Here is a 27,337-nt window from a genome sequence, read left to right as displayed (position 1 = left end):
ATGACAATTCTGTCCAAATAGATTTATAATTATAGATCTCAACTGATTCGTCCCATTCCCACTTCCAACGTTTTGGCAACAAATTTATTAATTTCTGACAAATTTCATCCTCCTCTATTGCAAGTCTCCATTCTTGTTCTGATATTGCTTTGAGACTTGCACATACGATATCTGCCACTAAAATATCGTCTTCCTCCACATGGTTCATTCCATCTAATGGACATCGAGATAAAAAATCTGCAGTGACATTTTTTATTCCAGGAATGTATTTTGTTGTGAAAGTATACTCCTGTAATCTGAATAACCATTTTGCAACGCGTGGAGTAGCTCTTCCTGCACCTTTTGTTGTAAAAACATCAATTAGTGGCTTATGGTCTGTCCAAAGTTCAAAATCAACTCCCCATACAAAATTTCTAAAGTGTTGAATACCCCACCAACATGCCATAGTTTCCTTCTCTATAGTTAAGTAATTTAATTCAGCACCTTTTAACGTCCTTGAAGCAAATGCAATTATTCTTTCACGGCCATTCTTATTCTTCTGCATAAGAACAGCACCTAGACCATACATGCTTGCATCAGTTGCAATAATTAGTTTGTCACCTGGTTTATATGGTGCTAAGGCTACAGCATTTATAATACAATCCTTTATATTCTTAAAGGCTTTTCCACATTCTGTTGACCATACAAACTTACAACCCTTCCTCATCAATTCTCTCAAGGGTCTAACTCTATCTGCAAAATGGTCCACAAACTTTGAATAAAATTCAGCCAAACCTAGAAAAGATCGTAACTGATCTTTATCCAATGGATCCGGAGCCATTTCAATAGCCTCCATTAATTTATGTTTGGGTTTTATACCCTGTTCCGACAATGTATGACCTAAGTATTCCACTTCTCGAATAGCAAATTTGCATTTATTCAATTCAACGGTTACACCAGCCTTATCTAGAATGCACAACACATCATATAAAATTCTGTTGTGGTCCTGTTTGTCAACACCCCAAACCAATATGTCGTCCTGAAAAAATCTTACTTGCTTTACACCTCCCAACAATTTTTGCATCACCTGCTGACAAACAGCTGAGGCCGATGCACCTTCTGGCGTAATAAGTGATGTCAAATGACGAGAATCTTCATGTAATATAATTTGATGGTAAGCATTTGACAGGTCAATCGTTGAAAAATATCTCCCTTCAGACACACCTGATAACAATTCTGCAATATTTGGTAAAGGATGGCGATCAATCCATATGCACTTGTTTGAATCCCTCAAGTCCACACACATCCTTATCCTTCCATTTAGTTTCCGTACTAAAACAATTGGACTTAACCAATCAGACGCTTCAATAGGTTCAATTATATCAAGTTTACACAATCTCTCTAATTCCTCCTTTAAAGGACCTCGCAAAACCAACGGTACACTTCTAACTTTGTGAGCTATTGGAGTAATATTTTCCTTCAATATAATTTTGTGTAAAATAGCGAAGATCAGGTATTATCAACAGCTTCTGATAATATAACAACATGGGCACAGAAATTTCCAACATTATTTAGTACGAAGTTGGGTTGTTTAAAAAAAATTGTACACAAAATTATATTGAAGGAAAATATTACTCCAATAGCTCACAAAGTTAGAAGTGTACCGTTGGTTTTGCGAGGTCCTTTAAAGGAGGAATTAGAGAGATTGTGTAAACTTGATATAATTGAACCTATTGAAGCTAATGTTACGGAGGAGTAGTCGTCAAAGGAAAATTCCAGGAAGATATAGAGAATGAATTTAACATGGTATTAATATAACATGTAAATAGTTAATGTATCATTTTGAACACCGTTGTGTTTTATGTTGTTAATAAGGGAGATATGTTGTATATTACATGCTCAAGTTCAGTGTTTATGAAGTTGCCATGACAATTAGAATGGGGGAAATGGAATGTATATGGGCGAAGTGACAGTTGCTTAAGACTGTTCTCTGAGCCGGCTGTATACACATTGTACTGAATAAAGATGTAACGTTTGGATCTGCATTCAGTGATCTTTGGATGAAGAGAGACGTTTTAACCACTTGCAGCAATAAAGTGCCTTCAAGCGAACTAGTAAGTAGCTATTCTGTTGGTATGTAACGGTGTATGTCACGGAGTTGTTCATTGGTGGCCTGCGTGACGATTGGAAGTTTGCTCCCAATAATTTAAAGAAATGTAGAGGAGTGGAACCATTCTTGATTAAAGATTGATCATAGATTTCTGAAAGAAGCTGCTGAAGCTCAGTCTCTCTGTGCTTTATGGATTTTACACTACATAAGGGCACAAAAGTCATTTGATGCAAGATCATGAATCTTACCCAGACACTGCACACATCGACGATGCAGGTTCTGTAAACGGTTTGTTTTCTATGGGAATAGCATCTCTTAAAGCCAGACTACTCTGTTGAAAAATCTCGATTTCACTCACAAAATGTTGAATAATTAACTGTAAAAAGGTTGGCTCTGGATCTCTATCATTACAGCTGTGGTATGAAACAGATGCAGGATGTCACTGACACCAGTGGGCTTTAGGTATATATGAAGTTGTGATGTTATAATTTGAATATATGCTACTCCATTAGAAGTTGTGCTGCACCAGTGCCTAATTTGTGTGTGTTGTTTCCGGTGCTGAGCACCGGCACTTATTTTTGAGGGCAGGCTCTTCATTTTCTGCCTCAAGCGTTTACTGCGAGCAAAAGACACAAATGGGAAAGACGGAGGAAGAGAAACGAAAAAGTGTCGCAATTGGAGAAAGCAGAAAGCTGCAAGAGTGAGCTGAAGGGGCAGGGAGTGGCTGTAAATGGATTAAAGACACCCGAGATGGCTTCAGGATTACGCTGCATCAGTATTCAGTGCTCACACATTTAATTGCAGCAGCAGAGTGTTTAAGAGGAGGGCTTTGGGCACCTGCACGTTTTTATTTACAAATTAAGCACTGTGCTGCACCACTTATTGTCATTGGAAAGCTATGACCACTTTAAAGGGTCTCTATCCAGACTGGTGAGGTTAATGTAAGGAATTTGTGGGTGCCTCCATTTGTTAGAAACCTCTTCCACTGTTACTGTCATTTTGTGCAGTATTTAAACCACTAGAGCTCCAGTGTGTTTAAAGGCATTCTCTACTTTGGCCTGTTGGCTTGTTACTTTCATTATGTCATCTTTCAGCATTGGCTTCTCTACCAGCGCTTTTGGGATGGAAGGTGTTTCTGTTTTGGTCATGGTTGTCTTCAGGGAACCAGTTGTGACTAAGTGAGACAAATATAGGCTGATGTCCATATTCCCATTGTAATGCCATGTGTACACTCGTGATAGGGTGACTCTGAGACACCTACCATTTTGGGAGGATGTACTGTAGCTGTCATATGCTAAATCCACCCATTAAACTTCTCTTCTCACATTTAGGTTTTTCTCAGAATCATTTCAACAATAAATACAGAACTGTACAAAATATTGATTTTCTTTTTACATGAACTCTTTGTTACTGTTTGCCATTATTCCAGATTTATGGATTGAAAAGGAAGATTAATTACTTGCCCAATAGAGTTTTTGAGTATGGCTAGCCCTTTTCTTAAATCCGAAAATCATTCTCTCGCCTATGTGTACTTGTTTAGTCCTTTCCTTGAGTGGATTGTCCTCTGTTAAAAACGTGTTCTTTGCACTATGTTAAGTAGAGCCTTGCCACTGTTTCACAGACATTAAAATACTGATAAGCAAATAAAGCACACCTTTTGTTGGGTGTTTTAATTATTGGGAATGCTTCAAAGTCGTTCCCAACCTGTGGTCCGGCGACCCGTGGGAGGTCGGCGAAGCCTCCTCAGGGATCCGCAACTGCTTACAAAATTAAATAATATTAACAGTTTAGTAAAGTGTATATAAATAAAGTGGCTAAATGTACAATTGAAAATTTTAAAACATACTTTAAATGTCAGGAGGTTTAAATTGGAGGCTAAAAATGTATTTGGTATCCTCAGATTGATTCGTTGGAGCAGCATATTTGTTTGCTAATTAAATAAAATGTGTTAGTTTTGTTTGATGAATGCTTGTTTGTGTATTGTTGTGTATTTCTTTGTGTTTCAAATCATTGACAGTGTTTATGCCAGGGTCCCCAGCTTCCAGTAATGACTCAGTGGGGGGTGTTCAGATTCCAATTATGGTTCAGTGGGTGTCCCTGGGATCCAGTAAAATACTAAAGTGGGGGTCCACAGAAGTTAAAAAGTTGGGAACCACTGCTCTAAAACGTTGCATGTGTTCTATGTGCTTTTTAAGGTATTGATTACCCAGATGTGTTCATACAAGTAACTTAAACAATCTTGTACACTATTGCATTACTGCATAGAAAAAACGTAACTTGCTTAAACAAAAACATATGGTGTTTTAAAATAAACTGTATTTACTTGGGATTGATAGTTTATATAGAAAGAAGCCTTCCAACTTTATGTTTTTAAAATTTCAAAGTATTTTCCTTTGCAGCTTCTTCACAAGCAGCTCACATTATTTCTGCAACTGGTGACAGCCTGTCCGTGCCAGCTCCAGCCGTTCATATACATGAATCCCCAAATCAGGAGTCTGCACAACATAGACCAGATGCCTCAGGTACTCCTCCCACATTTCTGTGTTATTAATTCATTATTTTGCCTTATATTTGTGACTGTCCAGGGCACTGCTGTGTGGGGAAATATTGCATGTTGATATTAAAAAGTACAGTCCACAATTAGACTGCAACCATAAATTTATATTTAAAATTGTCAATTGCGGATCTAAAATGTGAAGTAAGAAAGTTAGTTACTTGTAAGAGTAGTTCAAGTAAGTAAATTTCTGTACCAAATCTGAAGCTATCAGCAACTCGAAATGCTAAAGCATGGATACTGTCTCGGAAGGGAGACGTTTCTGACAAGATAACTAATCTTGCTGAGACCCTCAGATCTGAAGAACAAAATGTGCAATGTAAGGATTTTAATTGGGCATTAATAGTAATCAGAAGTAATTTGTCATAAAAACATATTTAAGTAAAATGGAAGATAAGATGGTACTATTTAGTTCTGTATCCGTGTGCATATAGAGAATGCAAATGCAGAATTTCTAATTGACGGACCACCTTTTGAGGTGCCTCTCCACTTCATCATGCCTTTTTTTTTTTTCAGCAGTTAATCACAACATAGGAACTATAAGGCAACAGTGGAAAACTTCCATATACATACAGTCCAAGTATATATCTCATTCAGATTTCTGTCTACCACCAGATAATTAAAATCAACTTCAGTTGCTATTGTTCAAGTAAGACCTTCTAGAGATCAATAGTATTATCACACATTCAACAATCCATCATAATACAGTGCAGTCCCCCAAATGCATTTAAAAACCAATAGCTAGCTACTCCGATTCATTTGAGGCAAGAATGTAGTGCAGTAGATAAAGTATCTCATTTGACAACGTCGCTATGAGACCTAGGGCTTGATAAAGTTTCAAAACGCATATGTGAGTCCTCCTTACCCTAAAGATACCGACTCATGCACCTGTAATCCCAAGGAAAATAGAGATTTCCATCTGGAACAAACTGTATGTTTGGTAGTTTGTTAGTGTGTCCTAACTATTATTGGATATTTCCTGTATGAAGAGAACAGAGAACAGGCACACACATAGTACCTATGTTCATTCTGTAATAGAGCCAGATTGTATATTTAGCATAATGCTAATGCAGGTTCATGTCATAGCTTTGAGCGGGTCCCTGAATTACAAAAACAAAGAGGGAGAAGGAGGTTGTGGGGCTCGGTCTGTCCTCCTTCTAGTCTACATAACATTACCACAGAGGCCCAGCCGAAAGAACTATCACAGGATGGACAGGAAAAAGGATTTTCCTGTTAGAAAAACCCTCACCCAACAGGGTTACCCCTTGGTGGCATGCTTCTTTATTGGGTTTCTTCCCATTCCGCTACAGTGCTGGGCGTGCCACGACCTATGGGATACGTGGGAGCACTGATGTAGTCTCATCAATGTGAATCACAGGAGGGATAGGAGTGGTGGGGTCTTGGGTGAGTTAAAAATACCTGTCTCCTAGTAATTCCAATGATTTAATAGATCTCTTGGAGGTGATATGATTATAAAGGGGCTGTGGAAGTGGGGGATGCAATGTACCTTACTTCCTAGTCCACATGTTTCGGAGCCTTACCCCTAGGCTCCTCTTCAGGACCAAGGTGGACTCCCTGGTGCCACTCCTTGTTTGACTACCTCTAATGAAAGCATAAATAATACATGCTCTGTGATATGGTGCAATTCACCTTACTAATGTGGTGTCATAAGAGAATGAGTAACCCTTCATTAAACACAAAAAAGAAACTCCCACATAATTATCAAAATGCTATGAGAATCCCCAGGTCTGCCTCTGTAAGTCCATGAAGCCCCAATGACCTCTTTGACTGCAAGGAAATCTTCTGAATACATTATTTGGTTCATGAGGCTTGTCAAGAAAACATTACTATGTAACCAATTAAAGGTGATTCAAATCATATTAATTCTGTGCATTTTGAGCTTTTGAAACTTTAATAGACCTTCAGCCAAAGGTGCATTTGTGGAAATGTTGCACAACAACGTCTTTCTTCACAATCAGGAAAAAGGCCTTTAAGTTTTGAGGTTCTGGATTTAAAGCATTTTTATTTGTTTCTGCTGGGTTCATGCTTTGCTGTAGAGCTCCACGTTTGCAAATAATGTTTCCACCAATTTAGTTGGTTAGAACCCATTGTACCTCTTGCATTTATTCTAGATTTTACAAAGAGTCTACACAAGCTGGTATAATGTTCCCACTAAGTGGTGAATTCGTAAAACATAACAAACAATACAAATACCATCTTTCTTCACACAATATTGAACTTAAGCTACTGTGCCCTAGTAATGCGTAGATATTTTTATATCCCTGCAAGAGATAATGGACAAACTCGGTAGGAGGTTTTTAAGAGCGTACCTGAATCTACTTTGGTGAATCTGCTTTTGGTCAACCAACACTTTATCACCAGCAGCCCAGGCTAGCCTTTCTTACCATAAGTACTGTCAGGACAATCCCAACATCTGTGAATTGCTAAGGCTCTCTGATGCTAGTTTTTCCCATCCGTCCGGATCAGAAGAGGCCTATAGAAAAATCTCACATACTTGAATTCAACATTGACCATGGTGATGATGACGAGTGGGAAAAATGAGATGCCAATTTTGATGACCACATTTTCAGAGGTGATGAATGGAAATATCTTGCACCTGAAGAATGTTCAACTGATAGAGTGTGGTTTAGTTTCCTATTGAAACAGCACTTTGCCAAGTTTTAACTGACAGTTGCTATGAAAAAGCCAGAATGGAGTAGCTATAAAGTCATCGAACCATCACCATCTGGTCTCTTCTAATATACTTGACCAGGCACACTATTTACTGCAGCTGATCCTATCACTAAAGAACCATATTTCCGGGTATGTCAGTTCTTTATTTCCGGGTGCCAGTATAACAAATAGTTGAAATATGGCTGTTCTAGACCAGAGGAGCAGTAGCAGAATTTCCTCCTGTCAAATGGGCTCTCAGTTTAACACTTGGAGATTAATTTGCTTTGTCAGAGAACAGTGTTATGATGGTCATATTTCTTTGTTTGAAAATTGAAGCTTCTGCACGTACCAGTTGCTTAGGAAAGCAACATATGTCTCAGAAATCTTTGTGATTATCATCTCCAGGCTCTATTGACATCAGGACTGTGTAAAAGCTGTGTTTTTAGTAAAGAAAAAAATATAAAAATCTTGTTTGTAGATGTGGGAAGATGTTGCTAAATCCTATGAAATAGTATTGATAAAGTAGCTGTACTACCACATCGAACACTGATTTACAAAACTTTATTGGAAGTGCATAAATTGATTTAAGGAAACATACCTCAAAACAAACAACCTTTCTATAAGGCTATGATTAGCATCTACCCATGTTTGGTGTCCTTTGATTGTAATAATGTTATATTGATTTTATGAAGCATATCTTCACTCCACTTTTTGGTGCTGACTTAAATGTAACAATTGAGTTGTGACCAGTGATGATAAACATGATTTGGTAGAGAAAAGAGCCTAGCAGTGGACGTTATTTAACTGATTAGTCAAATTAATCCTATTAGGCTTGACACTGGTAGGAGGGATGGTGTTTCACAATTAGGACATCTATAGAACATCATTTAGCTAGTACAAGAAATTAATTCGAAGGGTACAACTAACATTTGGAGGCTGAGAATTTTGGTCTTCTGTTAGATTCAATTATGTATGATGATCTTAACTTTGCAAATCAGGAACTATGGGAGGAATGAAAGCACCGGGTAAATTTACTTCGGTCTTGAGAGCATGTTTATTAGCAGCAACGCAACGTTCTGTACCAGGTGAAGTATCTTCACAGGGTGCGCTAGGGCCATTGAATTTGCTTATTCGATCTCAGAATGCATCAACACATTTTAATCACTTGGCTGCACATCTGTTTTTCGTTGAATGGGGGTATTCATTTCAGGATCCACTGCTGTATAAACTAAACGTTGGCATCTTTAGTTTGAGTGGTTAAGGCTAGACTGGAATCATTTGGTTACAAACTACCTCGCAGGATAAGGCAACAAACATATAACCTGCTGTCAGCATCACTCCTTGAACATGAGCAATGTGAGGCTAAACATGAACTTGTCATCTGCTTACATCTTAATTCGGACCCATGAGTGGTTGATCAGTTTGTCAAGAGGCTGCATGTACAGGTTGAACAAAAAGGTAGAGAGAATGTATCAGTGCTGGACATCAATTTTCTGGCTTCTGAGATGAAAAACGGTGGGAAAGCAACTGCTTGTGCCATTCGCACTAATAAGGATTTAAGACTCGTAAGAACAGTACCCATAAAGCAGCCTCTGGCTAGGCTGTTGAAGTTATGTCAGATGATGTTTGATGGCTGAAAGACATAGCTGGGATAGCGCTAGGGCACTACCACAGTCAGTCAGCATGTGACAGTTGTCTAACGCACACAGCACTACTTCCTTGGTGATAAAGACAGACTTAAAAGAGGTCTATGCGTTTACTCACAACTGTCAGCAACAAGCTTCTCCAACGTTTTTCTAAAATGGGACAGAAATTGACGAAGTCCTCAAGCAAGACTTTTTGATCTGGAGGTTTATTGCTACTAACTTCCCGGCTCCAGTAACAATGCATTCACTCAAAGCGGTTGAACAGCATGACTAGTTAATTAGAATTGGCAGAAGTGCTGAGGGTTGACTCTTACAATAATGAGATTTAGTAATTAACCTTAAATGTTTTGTGCAAAAGTCTGGGCTGATTCAAGTAAGATCTTTAATACAATGATCTCTGAGCATTTTCAAGACTGATAGTCATGCAAATCTTTGAGATCTTCACTGCAAAGAAAGGTTAAAATGTTCAGAGTTGAAGTGAGAGTGTAAAAGCATATTGGCTGGCTTTGAGAGATTGCAATTTGGAATCAAATGAAATGAATTTAAAAGATATGGGGTTTGACTGATGCACTTCGAAAAACAAATCACCATAACCTCCTTGCCTTTGCTTTTGGTGGGTGTTAAAAAGGCAACAGACCTTTTTTGGCTCAGAAATAGCAACATCTCTGCTTTCAGGTAGCTGGTATACTTATATCTTAACCAAGCATCTTTCCTCACGCTGGTTAATCGGCTAAAAGGAAGGGTTAATTACATGTTAATGCAATTTGTCGTGCACGCAGCAAAATGCCTGTGTGGTAAATCAAGTATAGTTAAAACTATCCTCAAAGCAACAATAAGGTGAAACAAACCATTAATTATACATAATATCAAATATTGAGTCACCTACTGCCCAACGCTTAAGGGAGCAGTGCCACATGTTTGACCAAATAAGGTTTCAGTGCTTGGACACTACTAAACCCTATGAAGAATCTTGATACGTACGAAATGTGGTTGGCCAACTGCTTTGGATTCGTTTTCAACAGGAGGATTTAATAAAACCTTAAATTACCTTTTCTAATTCAAGGACTATTTTCTGTAATGTATTTAAATACCATGTGGTAATGGACTTTTAAAATCATATCCATGATGGGGGCAACAAAAAGTTCATGGAACACTCTTAGGGAAAGATGGATACTTGTCAAATAACCAAAAATAAACTTTAGACTCAATTTGAGATCCGGTTAATAGTCGTAGAGAAGTGCATGGACTGTGAACAAGCATGCCAGTAATAGTTCTTCAAGCTTTACAGTATTTACTTTTCTTTTATGGAGATATAGGTTCGGGAATGTAACTTTGTTAATTCTAGATGATTGTTTTGTATCACTCACGCAAAGTGATAGTCTGAAAGTGTCATTTAAGGAATTGAAAAGTGAATCACATTGAAATGTATTAAGTGTTTATATTACAAGATTAACTCCTAAATGAAATTAAGTATGAGATTTATAATAAGAACTAATAGGTATTTAAATTACTGTTGTGATTAGAACCAAAAAGGATTTCTGGTTTGTAGTAATTAAAATTGAAGATTCAAAGGAGATCTGAACAGGAAGTTGTTTGAAATTTTATTTTATTCACAAGGAATTTAATTTTGGCAAACCGTTGTAGTTTATGCTCTTATATGATGCCAAGTTATTATCATACTTGATCGCTGAATAGGACAGTGATGTTGCACTATCTGCCTTTTAATAGAAACTGTTGTAACATTTGTTGCTTTACATGTTTTAACATCTCATTGCTTCCGCGACTAGTCAAACTAATGACCTAATATTCAGGCTTATGCTTCAGATTGCTACAATAGTCTGCTTTCCCTCTGGTTTGCCTTGGACTTTTATCTAAAATGATGTGTATACTGGAGTAACAGATGTGGTCCATTTGATATATGGATACATACTCCTGGTTCAGTGAGATTTTCTCTTTCTTATCTAAGGTAAAGCTTGTGACGAATGTGCACATGAAGGATCTCATCCCCTGAAGGAGCGACCACCAGAGGAAGTTGCTGCCAGGCTCGCTGAACAAGAAAAGAATGAACAAGCAAAGATAGGATGTATGATCTGGTGCATGGTGGTGCCTGTTTGAATAGTTGTTACTTTATCAGCTATTTTACGTAGTTGCCTTCATGTTAGGAATATTTCAAGTGAGGAGTACTAGAAACAAAACAATTCTAGAACTAGCTTGAAGTTAGGAAGCCATTTATGTAATCCTACCAACATGGCTTTAGTCCTGTGTCTCCATAGTTGTTTTCAGTGACTCCCTGGGCCGACTCATGCTCTGCGATCTCTTAAGACAGATTTGCGGCTGCACTTTGACTACTCTGTTCTTGAAATCTTTTACATAAATTCTTTGGTCTAGCTAGAGTAAGCATTAGCTCTTTGCCAGAGCGCACATTGTCACGTCAACAGACAAAAAAAGTTTACAGAGATGAGCTTTGGGTCTGCCTCTTTGTTGAAATACCTACTTAAGGCATTTCAGCATTTTATTGGCTCAAATGTTGCATTAGTCTCCCTTATGGAGTACTTCAGTTTTACTGTATGCAATGCAGTGGAGACATTGAGATATTGCTAGATTTATTCACAGACATAAATGGCTGTTTTTCTTAATCATGTATTTGATGAGTCCCCAGATTTAATGCCTCATTCAAAAAGAACAATGTATGTATAGGTTTATGCATCTAAGACACCAGATACGTCTATAATTTTAGAAAGACAGATAAATATGAGGAAAGGCTTTCCACATTTTGAAATGCTATTGGCTATTTGGGGTAGTTTGCGCTTAGGGCTCCATAACTTTTTTTTTTTCACATAATCCATCTACTCCAACTTTGAGTCCTTTTTTCCCCAACATACTGGGGATCCTAAAGGTACCTGTAGTTTGTAGATTCCTCTGGTGGGAATGGAGAAAATAGGCAAAATGTATTTAAACTGTGAGTTTTTTTGTTGTTGTGAAAAATAGGAACAAGGTTCTACAGATAAGTGTCTGGTTTTAGTTCCAACAAAGGCATCAACAAATAGCTTGCTGTGCTAAATTTACTATCTTCCCAGCTTTCAGGAACACGCAGAGCTGAAAAAAACTTATATTTTTATCAGTTTTTGTTTTCAAAAAGGTAGTCCATTTTTTTTTTTCTTTTTTTTTTTTTCTCTCTGTGCTCTACTTAGTGCATGTTTGGCTGGTGGTGGAGGATTTGGAAAAAATGTTTTTTTAGAATGACAGGCTCATTGAGATGAAAGTCTGAAGGGACTTTAGGAACAAACTTTGGGTTTGTGCGAAGAATCACCCAATTGACCCTAAATTGCAGGTTCCCTTATGGTGAGGGCTTGAATCTCGCTCAATTGTCTAGCAGAAGTTAAAGCTACAAAAGCAACCTTCCAAGAAAGGAATTTAATATCCGCACTGAGAAAGGGTGCAAGCAGGTGCTTCATAAGCTGTGAGAGCACAGTGTTCAGTTGCCAGAGCAGAGGAGGAGGTCTGACTGGTGGGAAACCTCTAAATAATCCTTTGAGGAATTGTTTAACTATTTTGGCTGACCACAATGACGGCGACGTGGGTGATTGCCTGAAGCTGAAGATGGGCATCAAATGGATTTTGATGGATGCATGAGCCAATCCCGAGCGTGCTAACTGCAGGAGATATGAAGGCTCCCTTCAGGTGAAGAGGAAAGTGGATGTATGTTCGCATGTTGGCACCATATGCTAAATTGTTTCCACGTAAAGGGTTCAGGTTTTGTTTGTACTTTCTAAGTGTGCTCTGGCAAGGATGTCGCTGAAGTCTGGAGAGACGTTTAAATTGGCAAATTAATTGTGCTCAGGAGCCAAGCCAATAAGTGAAGAGACTTGGGATCCAGATGCAGCACTTGGCCCTTGTTCATTGTTAGAAGAGCGAGTATCCTTTTCAAGTGGATGTGAGGTTTCTCCGGGACGAGAAGCAGCTCTGTAAACCAGTGCTGGCGATGTCACGTTAGGATTCTGAGAATCATCCTGCATGGTTCAGTGTTCATTTTCATGAGGACTCTGGAAAGTAGAGGTATGGGAGGAAAGCCGTAAGCAAAGATTATGGAAATCGCAATCAAAAATGCATTCCCCCATGATCCCTGATGGTGATGCCGCTTGCAAAGAACAGTCACTTCGGCTCTAGGGGGTTTCAAAGTGGTCAATATTCAGTTTGCCCTCTGGAAGAAGACATTGTAGAGGATTTCCTGATCTAGTTCCGACTCATGGTAAGAGGTCCTCAGTCTGCTGAGTGTGTCCATTACTGTGTTTTGCTTTCCGGGGACATGTTCTGCTCACAGATGCACCCTGTGCCAGATAGAACACTCCAAGATGTCTTGTGTCTCCTGAGACAGGAGGTGTGGTCCCGCACCACCTTGCTTGTTGATGTAGTGCATTGTGGTCGAATTGTCTGTTCCGATCAGCACTGCAGAGTTTCTTATTCTCTGAAGGAAAGCCTGTAATGCTAGGTGCACTGCCATGAGCAGATTGAAATATAGATAAGACTTTTGCCACCTGCCGCTGTCCTGCAGGTCTTGACGGTAAGCTCTCCCATCTTTCTATGGAGGTGTCATTGGTGATGACCAATTGAGAAGCTAGACTTAGGTAAGAAAAGCTGACTAACAGGTTTGTCTGTTACGTCCACCAAAATATGGCATTGACCATGGACTATGATGTCGTCGTCCAAAGGCCTGTTGTATGTATCCACTGTCTGTCTAGTTCTTCCTGGAGCCTCTGCATCCGTAGCAAAATGGAACTAGAGGAATGCATGATGACATCATCCCTAGTAGGGACTTGTAGAGGTGAAATGAAAGACACTTTTCCTTGTATCAATTTTGCTAAGGACATTAGCTTTAACTGTCTCTCTGAAGTGGATACGCTTTGCTGAGTGTAGTATCAAGTGTTGCTCCCAAAAATGTTATGTTCCTTGATGGCTGAAGGACAGACTTCTAATTCAGAGCGAGACTCAACTCTTTGAATAGGGTTGTGCAGGCAATTGTCTATCTCTGTGCACTTGATCGGAAGGCACCTTGCCTAACCAACTGTCTAAATCTGGGAACACCTGGTGTTTGTGTTTCCTTAAAAAGGCTGCTACAGGTGCTAAACACTGAATATTTGGGGTGCAGACTTCAGACCAAAGGGAAGAAATCTGAACTAGTAACGGCTGCCGGCTACTGTGAATCTTAGGAATTTTCTGTGCGATGGGTGGATGGGGATGTAAATAATACACCTCAAGGGTTGCAAATCTCCCTGATTTAGAAATAGCAGATTATCCTGCAATGTTACTATGTGGAATGACTGTTTTTGAGAGAAGTGTTGAGATCTCAGAGGCTGAGAATTGGTCCCCACTCCCTCCAACTTTTTCGGACCAAGAAGAAACAGGAATATAATTCTTTCCCTTGTTGTGATGTAGGAATTCTTTCTACCGCCTCTTTCTTGAGCATGGCTTTGACCTCCAACTTGAGAATTCATATATGTTTCATAATGGAGGTGGGGTCTGGATGAATTCTACAGTATGATCCAATTGAACAAGGTCTAAGACCCATTGGTCAGTTGTTCTCTTTTGCCAGCGTTAAATATAGTTGAATAGTCTCCCTTCTAGCCTTATAACGGAGGAAAGGGGAGAAGCCGGAGCATATAAGCAGTCATTGACGTCAACCAGCGTCCCGCTCTGCCTCTTGGCGTGGGCCTACTGCAGGCTGCTTGTGGTGGGTGCCGTTGTCAGTACCAAGGACAAAATTGCTGAGAGGAAGATTAATATGAGAGGTAACGATATTGTGGGTAAACTCCTCTGTATGAGGGAAGACCTCTTCCTTGGGCACCTCCAAAGGGCAATTTCCTATATTGAAGTGCTCCCAGTGATTTAGCTGTGACAATGTCTGTTTTTATGGCTTGCAGGGAGTTGTTGACATGCTTGCCGAAAAAAGCTTCTCCATCGAAGGGTAGATCTAGTACTTTGTTTTGGAGCTCCAGACTAAAAAAAGTTGCTTTGAGCCAGCCTTGTCTCCTGAATACGACAGCACCTGCAAGTTACCTGAATGCAGCAGTAGCAATGTCCATGGCACTATCTATCACATCCGATCATGTGCACTTCCCCACCAGCAAAATTTTCTTGACCTCTGCTTTAAACTCCTCCTGCTGCTGGTCCACATATGTAGCAACTGTCACCCACAGTTGGTGATCATATCTTCCAAGAACAGCCAGAGAATTTGCTGCCCTAACTGTAAGTGCTGACAAAGATGAGGAGTGCTTGCGTATATTATAAAGGCACATACCCTCTTTGCCCAGAGGCGCTGTGATTGGCACTGAGATCTGCGCTGGGCTACCTGTGTGAAAACTGAATCAGGCTTTGGGTGGCCAGTGAGAAATGCAGGAGCATCCTCTAAAGTCTTTACGTCTTATCCAGGCGCTGTAGAACCATAGTCACTATGGCTGGATTCTTCATTACTTTTAAGCCCTACTCCCATAAGTAGTTCACAATGGGCATAGCTCTGACACTCTTTTGAAATGGCTCATCCTTTATCTTTTTCATCTTTACCTCCTTGTCATAATTGTCTTTTTTTTATCCATCTACTCAATCTTCCTTCCCTATCCATACTTAATTTTCTTTCTCACTCATCTATCTATCCATCCATCTTTCTTTCCATTGCCTGTCATTTTCTCAATTCATCAAACAGTGCAGCATCCATCATCTATCCTTCTTTCTAACGATCCTTCTGCCCATCCATCCTCTTTACCCACTCATCCTTCTCTCCTATAGCCATTCAATCCATCCATCATCCATTCTTCCATCTTTCTCTCCATTGATCCTCCATCACCCACTCCACCCATCCTTTATCTTCATTCATCCTTCTCTCTATCCTTCTAACCTGTCCATCTTTCTCTACCTTCCCTCATTTTCCTCCTCCTCTGTTTCATTTGTTCCCCCATCTTACAGCTTCATTATGTAACACCTTATGGCTGTATTAGAGTGTCTCTTTAGAGACTTCTGACTAGCGTGTCCCGTCACTGTTTTAAAGGAGCATAAACAAGAAGTTAAGTTGTTTTATGTTACTCAGTTCTGCCCAGTATTATCCACATCCTTCTAAGTTTTCTCAAGTGAGAGTTTCACAATTCCCCTGTGCCCAGACCCCTGCGAGTGGAGCGGTTGGGAAAGCAAAGCGATTGTAGGAATTACATTTGTATTCTGAAGTAGAGTGTAAACATCGTTATTCATGTTTTTTCCGTAGCTATTGCTGCAGCTCTGGAAGAAGCTCTGAGCCATACTGCTAATGTTACACTTCAGGCAATTACTGCCCAGGATGCTGCAGTGCACGCGGTCAGTGCTCATGCCCGAAGATTGAAAGAGGCCATGGACGACTCCGAGGTAAACTGCAAGCCAGCAACGGCGAAGCGACCAGCTCTGGCTTTTTGTTACGGAAGTGTTTGGTAATAGTGCATAACTTGGTGCGTGTTGTGATCTACTGTTGTGTGAAAAAAATCCCAGGCTGAAGCAAAATCTTAGTCTCCAACTATAGTGATGCTGGCCATCGGGTTCCTTTGCCCAGCAGGCTGAAGATGCCCTTTAGGATTTTGTGATTTCCATAAATTCGCAAAATTTGTACTTTTGTTTAATAAAATAAATAAATTAAGAAAAAATCCCATGATTTTTGCAAAAGTCCCTGCAAAATCTTCAAACTGTTAAACCCACATTGTATTGAGACTGCGCTGCCGTGCTGGGTCAGTAAAAAGCATCACTACGAGCTTCCTGGCGGGAGAGCAGACCTGCATTCACTCTTCCCGTGTCACCTTCACCAGCCCACACCCCAACGGCCCCCTCCAGTTTTCGCTTTCCTGCAGTCCCATTGCCATGTTTTCTTAGACCTCCTGGACCCGACCCTCCATGCATCAGCCTCATGTTCAGACCATGATGAAATACATGCTGCTGCAGTGAGGCGTTAAGCAACACCAACGTACTTTACAATAAAATGGCGGAATGTAGAGGAGCCACATTCACAGCCCCCTCCAGCAGAATGTATTTCAGAGACATCAGGATGGTGCCAGAGAGAGTGCACGTTTTAAATTGTAATCTGCGGTCTCTTTGGCATCACTCACCCCCCTTTCCAGCTGGACTTGCTGCATGTGTGGTGCTGGTGTGCTCACAGTATATGCTCAGTAAATTTGTGACAAGCACATTGTGATCCTGTTGCAAAAATACCTCAAATTGTGCTGTTTTCGGCCACAATTTTATAGTTTTTTGGGCACAAAATTTGTCAAACTAGTTAGCGATAGCCGGGGGGTAGAGGGAGCTCTAGCTAATGAATTTTGCCTTGTAAGTGGTTATCTTAAAAGGCACACAAACGTAATAGATATTTTTGTGGAAAGGCCAGTATATTTTTATGTGTTTAAAATAGTATACATGCATGCTAGTCTGTTTTTATGACAGTAAAGTAAAACAAATAAACAAGCAAGAATTTCTTTTTTAGGTCGAGCTAGACAGCGCTGTCTTGGACACATTGTAATCTACATCTGTGGGGTTTAAACACGCCCACATCACGCCGATCACTTTAATTAGTTCCTTGACATGCCTTTCGAAATTCCCTTGATTTCATAGGAAAAAGCTTCATGTTAGTCCCGCCTTGAGGCTGCTTTGTTACATGGATGATTGCACAGATGGCCATATAGGTTAGTGTGGCACTCTGTTTTTTTTCTTTGCCCCCTCCGCTTCACGTTGCCATATATTGTTTCTCTTGCCTCGGCTTCATGTTTAGCATTGTTGTGTTTATTGGAGCCCACGCACCATGGTTAATTCTTCCGCGTGTCTCTAAGCGACAGGGGCCTCATTCTTTATTCAGTGGTAATGCGCTTCCTTTGTGGACTTCCACACACTCACACTATCTACCTGCCTTTTGATTTCCATTGTTTATTTTTAGATCAGCATTTTTTTATTGTTTTTTTTTAATAGAGCCGGTGGCAGACTGGAACTCAGTTCCCGGTTCTCAAAGTTGGCAACTCTGTATGTTACGCCACACTGCTTTTGCCACAAATATTCTCGGCCACATTTCATCGCCCTGCCGCCCCCTTTGAAATCTCACAAGGCGACAATACACAGCAGGCTTTTACCATTGTTATCCTTTTAATGCGTGGTTTATGTCCTTTGCGCCTAACATAGCAGTAAACCTTCGGGTCAAACTTCCGCCCGTTGATTGACTTTTGTTTGTCTTTGCACGCTCTTTGGGGAACACGCTTTGTGCAACGTGTTCCTCCAGTGTTCACTTGTTGTGGAAACGCCTCCTTATTAAAAGAAGCACCTTGCCCTCTCAATAGTTCTTCACACTGCTCTGAGTTCGTGGTCACTATTTTTGTTTCTGGCTGCCACGATTAGTGTATTGCTTCGGAGGGAGGTGATAATGTGTCTGTGCGAAGAACTCTAATCCGTGTATACAGATGTAATGTAATTCAGAATTTCTTATTTCGGATGAACGCTTACAACTTTTTACTTCTGCCTTTCAAAATACTCGTTAGTGCAGCGGAAATCAGTTAACAAACGCGGAATTCTTAGTCATTTTATGGCCAACTCGCCCTCTGGAGATTTCCCCTGCCTCACGTTTGGACAGGTGAATTCCCATAGACACCTGCCGGGTGCTAAAGCTAGATTGAAATATTGAGCTGGTCTCATGCTGCGGTGTTCATAACTCCGAAGCAAGCAGGAGAGGTCCATGCCTGCACCTTTGTGGCAGGGGCTTGGCTTCTCACTCGGGGCCAGATGTAGCAAGCAGTTTTGCCCATTCTGTGTCTATGGGAAAACGTGTTCGTACATATGGCCCTTGGTCCTTTGTGTCTGTGACCTCTCTCCACACAGCCAGATAGTAACCCTCCCCCGGGTCCTCGAGATTTGTTTGTAGTGGGGGATCTCAAACACACATTTCCCAACTTCTCAAAGTACTTGTTTCATGGAACATTGCTTTGCACTTTCATCTGATTAAACTGCTTCTTTTTTTTTTTGCTGCATACAAAAAGCAAAAGTAAAAAAAAAAAAAAAAGTGTCATTGTCACCGCCAATACCTCTAACTTTCGCAAATGCGACACTTAATGTATCACAAATGCTTTTTATGTTAAGTCGTCATATCATCACAATTTAATGTATCTCTGTAGATACTGGACTGACTGTAAGGCTCAAAGGCATCACTTTAAGGACATCACATTGTTAATGAACAATATTTATCTTCTGTAGTAATTGGACTGCATGATGTTCTCAATCTCTTGGTTCTTACCACTTTTCATAGCATCTCCATATATTCATTCTCTTTTTAATTGCACATTTTAAAATCTAATACATACATTTAAACCTGTTGCCCCCTGTACAGATGTATTTCCCGTCTCCAATATCGTTTAACCCAAATAGAATAGGAGTCTGGCTTACCTCGAGTAAGTGCTGTAGTGCAGCAGTTACCCACTCCAAGAACGTTGTTATACTTGGGCAGCTTACAAATGTACCAATATAATTTGCTTGCTGTTCTCCCCTCTTAAATCTCCCCTTTGTTCGATCTGGTACCCAGCCATTATCTGTGGTATTCAGTAAAACCTGTGCAAAGCAGAGAAGCGGTTTCTCCTTATTGGTGCAAGTTATACTGTTGTATAAAGAGTGCATAACGATGCTTGCCATAAGTCATCTAGCTCCAGCACTGGCAAGTCTATTTCCCATACTTTATAAGATAGACATAGATTGACATCCGCTGCGCCACGTAGTTGCTGATACTATTTTGAAACTTTATTTTTAACTGATCTACTTTGTAGATCTACTTCCTATTTTAGTCTCTTGAACAATGATGTTAATTACACATACTTGAACCTTGATAACTTTGTCACCTCTTCAAACTGACTCCAAGACTACAATTTGTCCTTTTCCATCGATAGCCCCCATGTCACTATTCCCACAACCCTCAAAGGGGCACTGTGCTGATCTTTCAAGAATGATGGAGTATCTGGAGATTCCCAAATTGGAGCTAAATTGCTTTAGTAATGTACCTTGGAGGGTCATACCATAACTTTGATGGTTGTTCCAATAATTTCAACGTTTGAATTACTTTGGAGCTGCAATTTCATAAGTAAATTATCTACATATTCCATGTAGTCCTTCATGCAATGATAGTCATTTTTGTGTTGCCCGAAAATGCCATAAGTATTTACAGTTTTCAATTGAAAATCCCAACACTATAGTAAAAAGTGAAGAACCAACTCACCCTTATCGAAATGCGTCCTCAACTTATTCTATGAATGCTTCACAACCTTACATGGCCTAATAAAACTACTAACTTTTTCTTGTAGTCTCAAAATGTATTTTTTGTCAAAACTAATGGGACTGGTATTAAACAGAGAGGTATGTTTAGCTACAATTGATATTTTTATGTTTACCTGACCATATCTCTTGACAGCAATATCACTCCATTTCTGAATGATTTGATACGTTTTGTTCACTCTTTTTAGTTAGTCTCTCTGTAGTATTACATGGACTATTGACCTTAAATTACTTGTAGGAAATGAGATTATGGTAGAGATAAGACACTATTCTAAAGGAAGTTTAGGTTCATTATTAGAACAGCCTTGGTCGCAAAGATCTGAGATTCATATGTCTTATTTCAGAGGGATAATTATTAAAATCTCAGGGAAAATATCAAAATAAGAATATGAAGAGAATGTGAAGAGCAGAATAAACTGGCAGGTTACATTAAAAGCTATGAAATTAGGCTACTGCAGCCTAATTTTAGTTAGGGAAGGAATTAGGATGCAATTGACTGTTCGATTAATGGTGAAAGAGAACAGAATAAAGAAACTGTAGAACAGCAAGTTAAAGCATTTTGTGTATGGTGAGAAATTGGAACTCTAACTCTGCTTAACACATAGGAACTGTGTTAAGCAGATTTTAAATAGGGACATCGGTCTGAACTTCAGGGATATAAAGGATATAGACGCAGTGATTCCGTTTATTTTCACAAGCTATATAAAGATATAGTACCTGAGTGGGAAAAACATTTGTTGGGGAGCCATTTATGGTGCTCACGGAGGGACAAAATGGACGTGTAAGTGAACCATTTTCAGAGAAAGAGCTGTAAAAGAAAATTGGGGAAACTAGAAACTATAAAGAGGCATATCTGCTTGCAAACATAAGATTCCTCGAGTTATATAAATAAATATACAATTGTTTCATTCTCGGAGACCCTGTTCAACTGATTTTTAATTGAGGGTGAACCAGTTCCTAACCCTTGGACTGAGCAAACTGTTTCAATAATCCTGAAATCCTCAAGGAACCTAAACACGGGGAGGCATTCAAAGAGATACCTCTTTTTAATGGAGACTTTAAGGTCCTTTCTGAACTACTCACAAACAGACTGGGGAGAGTAGTAGAACAGTTAGTACAGGAAGACAAACATGAATTTTACTGGGTGACCACTACAGAAATTAGCACGTACATTGGTGGCCTCAATTGGGTGGGCTCTAATGAAACATCTGTTAGAGGTGTACTGAAAGAGAGGTAAAGAACTTGTGCAGAAGGGGAAAGTCCTCTCTAATTCTAATAATTGGTGTGCCTTGGACGGTACTGATACAGCCTCCAGGCAGGTGAATAAAAGTGTTATTCTCTGATACTTTGCATGTCTTATGAGTGTTGGGTGTTCACCCTGAGGTTTCACATACCTCTCCACTGTGCAATTCAACGGGAATATTTTTTTGGGTGTCAGGTGGACAATTTGGAAAGATGAATACACTGCTGAAGCCACTGGGGGCCCTGCAAACCCAGTGCCCCAAAACCGAGTGTTTTAAGCAGCAAAAAGGAGATGGAAGTAAGGCTGCCACCACAACCCAGAATACTGGATTCAGACAGCAGCAGTCCTTTCAGAAAGGGCACACCTCCAAGTCTTACAGAACAGGAGGTTACCCGGGTTGAGGTGACTCTGGCAAGGGTGCCACAACTTCCAAACAGTGACTTGCAGTGACTTGCCCTCCATCCTCGTGACCACATAACGCCTGTCAGACGAAGAATCAGGATATCCCTTCCTCAGTGGGAGAAAATAACTTTAGACAAGTGAGTCCTGTTCGTAATTCAGCACCTGATAATTCTTGGATTCCTGCACCATGCTGCCAGACATACCATCTTATCAGCATGCAGTCAGACAGGAACTGCAGTGGCTGTTGGAAAAGGAATGTTCCGTCACCTGACCAAGGGTGCCATTGAGCAGGTGTCACCACACCTGTGGTCACTTTCGGGCTCCTTACACTTTCTAGTTTCCAAAAAGGATAGTATCTTGCAGAATATTCTCGACCTCAGGCTACTGAATTGGTACTTCTTGTCTGAGCACTGCAGGATGACAACCCTCGGTACTTTCAAGGACGTTTTTTTTTTTTTTTTTATTAGAGCGGCAGCGAAGCTCAATGTAAGTGCCTCCCGCTATGGCCATTTATTGATTTTTGAGTTAGTCAGTGCTCCATTGCAAGACTATTGCTTACTCTTGTTCCAAGGCTTATAAAACATATTTGTACCCTTTCTTGATTTTTGGCTTGAGCTAGGTAAGTTAGACTAGAAAACTAAAGGCTAGAGGTGAAGGCCCATTTTTACTTGTAGACAAATCCACAGTTTATTCTGACAAGAAGATGAAAATGCCTTGTTTCATTCGCAAGTAAGATGTGCGCCATGTGTGCTGGTGCTATGAAACTGCCAATGCAACAGCTTTACTTTGTTGGGAATCCCAGAGTGATATTTTATATCTGCTGTGTTTGATGAAGATTTAGATGAACATAAGGAAGATTTTCAAGAGTTTCTCACCGATGGCATGATGGTCTCCGTGTGGTCAATGCATCTGCCAAGTCATCAGTCCTAGTTGCGTATGACCCTTACCTAGGCCACATACGATTTGTCTTGGCTTAGATTCAAGATTCACAGGCCTAAAACTGTGTTTAGTTTCTAAATCTTCAGTTATTTAGCGCCACACCTTTTGTGTGACAAGCTGATGAGAAAATGTAGAGCATGAAGACAGATAGAATTGCTCAAAGCTGTAGGTTTGGAAAAAATATAATATAAAAAGCATTGGAAGTGTGATTTCTCACAGCGGATTTAAACCCCACAACTGTTCCAGCAGCAACAACACCAGCAGCAGAAGTTGTTCCAGCATAAATAGGTCAACAAGAGATAGATGTGGTGAGCAGCTGCCTCACAAGGAAAACCAGGACTTATGCCCCCCGCTCCCCATTCCATCTGCCACACCAGTAGGAGGAATATAGAAATAGAGTGATACAGCTACACAAATGATTGACTCTGTGTTTTCCAAAATGGCTTTTGAGGCGCATGTCACCTGATCCAGCTATTCTTTGAAATAGGTCTTGTCATCTAAATTGGCTTCAAGAAGAAGTCCGCACTCTTCTTAAAAACTAGCTGTGGAAGGAGTTCCTCCTTTCTAAAACAGAAAGTGAGTGTACTTGGTCTACCTTCTGGTTTCTTGTTGAAGGGAAGAGACCAAAGCAAGAATTCGGACCTATATTTGACTTAAAATTGCAGAACAAACAGATAAACAGAGATAAATTGCGGATGCTAGCCTCTCACCACAGCTTCTCTCAACTCTGTCTAGAATACTGGATGTATGCTATAGACTTTGTGAATGCATATTTTAATACTCCAAATGTGGATAAGCATCAAAACGTTCTCGGATTCCTTGTCGAGAAAGACCATTACCAGCAAAAATGCCTTTGATTGGACTTAACACCTGCACCCTTCTCCACGTGTATGATGGTGTTCGCCACAATTGCGCAGGAGCTTATGCTTCATTTTTAGAGGACACTGCCATCCTAACAGAATGGATTTTCCCAATAGAGTTCATTCATTATCTGTGAGCATTGCTTGATAGGTGGCAAAGTGTACTGTTTGGGAGAGAGCCTGTCATCTGTCCGTCTGGATTGTCACAATCTTCTGAAGATGACACAGGTGAAAACCTATCAAATCTCACCCTCATTGAGATCGTGGCTTCTTGCAACTTCTGATGCCTCATGCACTCCACCATATGAGGCCTGTTGAGAGTGCTACAGCAGTTAGGGATGCAAATTGATCCTATCTCCGGCTATGATTCAGTCTGTTGCATAGCGGTGCAGACTGAAGAATCATTTGAAAGGGGTTGTTTTCACAAAGACATTTCAGTCCAGACCATCGTAATGAATAATTATGATGGGTTGCTTAGCTAATATCAATTTTGAGGACAAGGGACATGATCTTAAAAAGAAACGTCCAACCATATCAAGCTACTGAAATTGAGAGCAGTGAATCTGGTTCTTAACTCTTTTCTTCCATCAACAAGGAGTTACTCTGTGCTTATGCTGACGAACCATACATCATTAATGTATTATCTGAACACGCAATGAGAAATGAGAGCCAGACTTTTCCAAGTGGTTAATAGCGAGAAATTTTCATTTAACAATGATGCACTTTCCAGGTGCTCAGAATGAAGACACAGGTTACCTCAGCAGAATGCTTAGGAGAATTACAACTGGGTTATAAACGATGATATATTTCTTAAAGCAGCTCCTTAAAGGTGCATTGCCAGTTTTCTAGACTTCGTAGGGTACAGACTGTGTAGTTACAGTTCTCTTCATTACACTTACATTTCCTTAAAAACATTTTTGAAATATTTTTTCTAGTAATTTTTCTTAGCTAAGTGATCATTTTAAATTGCCTTCTTTTAATAATAATTAAAAAATATATATATATATATACACACACACACCATTGTGTCCAATATAGGCATAATAGTTTGCTTAAAAATGCTTTGTTTAAAAACTGTTTTCTAAAGAAAAGTATATCTTGTATAGATTTGGTAAAACGTTCTCTGGGACCCTTTTTGCAACCAGGGCAATTAAGTGCTCATGATTTTAGGGGAGATTCCCCTGACCGAGAACTAGAATCACAGTTAAATAACTTTCCTTTTTTTAAATGTTTTTCCAGAAACAAAATATTTTTTAGATCTGTTTGTCAACTTGAAAATAAAGACACTGTTTATATATGAGTGAATTGAAACCGATACATTTCTAGGTTCCAGCAGAAAAGAAATCTGCTCAGTGGCGTGCCTTGGATGATGCATTAACTGTACGACGAAAGGCAGTAGATGAAGCTGCTGATGCTCTTCTGAAAGCCAAGTGAGTAGCCTTGACCCACAGTTTACTACCAGACATCTACAATTATTAACGAGGACTGTTTCAGTGTGTTTCAATTTATAATTGACACTTGTGCCATAGTAGACATATACATCTAAATGTACATTTTCTTTGTGTTGTATGTTTGTTCACCCTTTTGTGTAACTTTGTGGTCTGAGCTGGTACATGACTAGAAGATCACTCCGCAAGGGCAAACCTTCCAAGAATAGTACAGCACTAACTGACTTTGTATTAGACTTCATCACATGGAAAGAATCCTCAGTATTCTGTGGTTTCTTACTATTGAAAAATGTATTCTGTGATTGCTATAATTCTATAATTGCTGTAAATTCTCACGCACACAATATAAAGTGTCCCTGGTACAACACCATGGCTTGTGTCACATTTATCAATTATGTGACTGTTGATGGCGTCCATGAGCTGCAAGGCTTTATGGGAGAGACTCCTGGGGGTATCGTGAAACACTGTGTCATTCAGATAAAAGGTAGACATTTGTTTACGAAATGGCGCTGTCTAGTTCTTATAAGCGCTGATTTAAACTAAGAAAAAAGTTGTACTTTAATGTGTCAGCTATGAACTGTTTTTAACACTACTGTTAAATTTTGACCACTTTCTTATATATCTGTAGTATCACCACTTGCCCATTGATAAACACATGACTATATCCAGGTGGCACAATGTTTTGAATTGAACACTCTTACACTAAGTAGGCAGTGAAGACTATGTAAATAAGTAGCAACCGAAGAGTGCCTTGGTGCATGGCAAAGCAAACATGCTGTCGCATTTTGTACAATCTGAAGTTTTTTCAGCAATTTTGTGGGCGCACTGAAGTACAGCATGTTGCCATAATCAAGCCTAGAGATAAGTGATTGTTCAATGCTTCTTTGAGCTGATCATTTTGACATTATCAAAAGTGTATTGAATTTTTTTGTTATTTTTATGCTCATTTTCATAAATGTGTTGCTGACCAGCAACTTTAAGACATACATGCACTGTGTTTATCATCTAAAAATAAGTTCTAATGCTCATGCATTTATACATGTGCAATATCTGGAAACATTCTGAAGTCTGATCAAACCAGCAGCACATGTACTCCTCGCTTGATCGTGGAGGTAGTCTGGAAGCTAGGTTGCCCTGTAAATATCAGACCACCATCGAATAAATGAGAATGGTGATGGACTTAATGATCCCACAGGAGTAAGTTAAAATATTCATGCATTTATAATTCTGTGATATCTTGAATCATTCTGACTACAAAACCAGTCAAGCGAGATACTGATCTCCTACCCTTATGACTGGAGAGACTGCAAGGCCTGTGTGCTCCGAGGAACTTCCAGCCCCCACTCATGAACCCAGGAGGCTTGTGTCAGATTAAGTAATACATTTGAGCAAAGGCAAAATAAGAGGCTGGAGTCTCACCTGAAAAAGAAACATGTTCATCACAATAGTTTGCTGTCATCACTCCGTAGCCTCCCACAGCAGGATGCACTAACATGCATCCTAAAGAATTTTCTAGTGGAATTCTGGGCCAGCAAGATGCTTTATCCTATTAGATAGTACACAAAAATAATTAAAGCAATGCTCAGCATTTACATTTCTGGGTATAATCCATTATCGTGTCCCTTTTACCTATTTATGCATTTCTGTGTGCCGGGTATTGGGTTTCTGTCCTTCAGAGTTGCCTCTTAGTTTAACTTAGTCCCACATACAAGTGTAATTCCACCCTTGTTTCATGCTTTCAGTGTTCTGCAGTGTTCTCACATTGATGTTTTACTTCCTTACTTCAAAGTTTAAATGTACTCCAATTTCAATTTTCAGGGTCTTCACTTTTACACATATGTTTTCCAATTTGCAGAAGTGTATGTTTAACAGTTGTAATACTTTACAGCTATACAAAGTTTCATAACCTACACAATACAGACTCCACAGTTTCCCTCCAAGATTTGCAAAAACAAGACTGCCAGTTCGTGCATCAAAAGTATTAAGATTGATCACTTGCTAAAATAATTGAAGGCAAGCCAGGAAAGTAAATTGAGGACCCTTGCGCCTGCATTCTAAATTTGACCGGTTACATTGCAAATTAGGTGAGAATGTATATCTGAAATAAAAAATGGGCCACTAAGCTTCACTTGTGATAGTTTGCAGGAAGTCCTGTGGCATCTCATGGGTCCTGCTTTAGCCTGTA

The 27,337-nt window shown here is 39.7% G+C and overlaps 1 protein-coding gene across 2 annotated transcripts in view; it reads left to right on the top strand.

Moving 5' to 3' along the window:
- The window catches only part of IMMT (inner membrane mitochondrial protein), a 300,472-nt gene that overhangs the window by 78,302 nt on the left and 194,833 nt on the right, over positions 1-27,337 (top strand). The window contains exons 5-8 of one of the 2 annotated variants that reach the window (XM_069204314.1): positions 4,489-4,611; positions 10,929-11,045; positions 16,212-16,348; positions 25,031-25,134. In XM_069204314.1, the coding sequence (XP_069060415.1) occupies positions 4,489-4,611; positions 10,929-11,045; positions 16,212-16,348; positions 25,031-25,134 (481 nt within the window). The remainder of the gene's footprint in view (positions 1-4,488; positions 4,612-10,928; positions 11,046-16,211; positions 16,349-25,030; positions 25,135-27,337) is intronic. The other variant, XM_069204323.1, reaches the window with a different exon arrangement.

Source organism: Pleurodeles waltl, chromosome 1_2, assembly GCF_031143425.1.
Source record: "Pleurodeles waltl isolate 20211129_DDA chromosome 1_2, aPleWal1.hap1.20221129, whole genome shotgun sequence".
NCBI lineage: Eukaryota > Metazoa > Chordata > Amphibia > Caudata > Salamandridae > Pleurodeles > Pleurodeles waltl.
The sequence above is the reverse complement of the archived record's forward strand: the minus strand, read 5'-3'. Positions and strand labels throughout refer to the sequence as shown.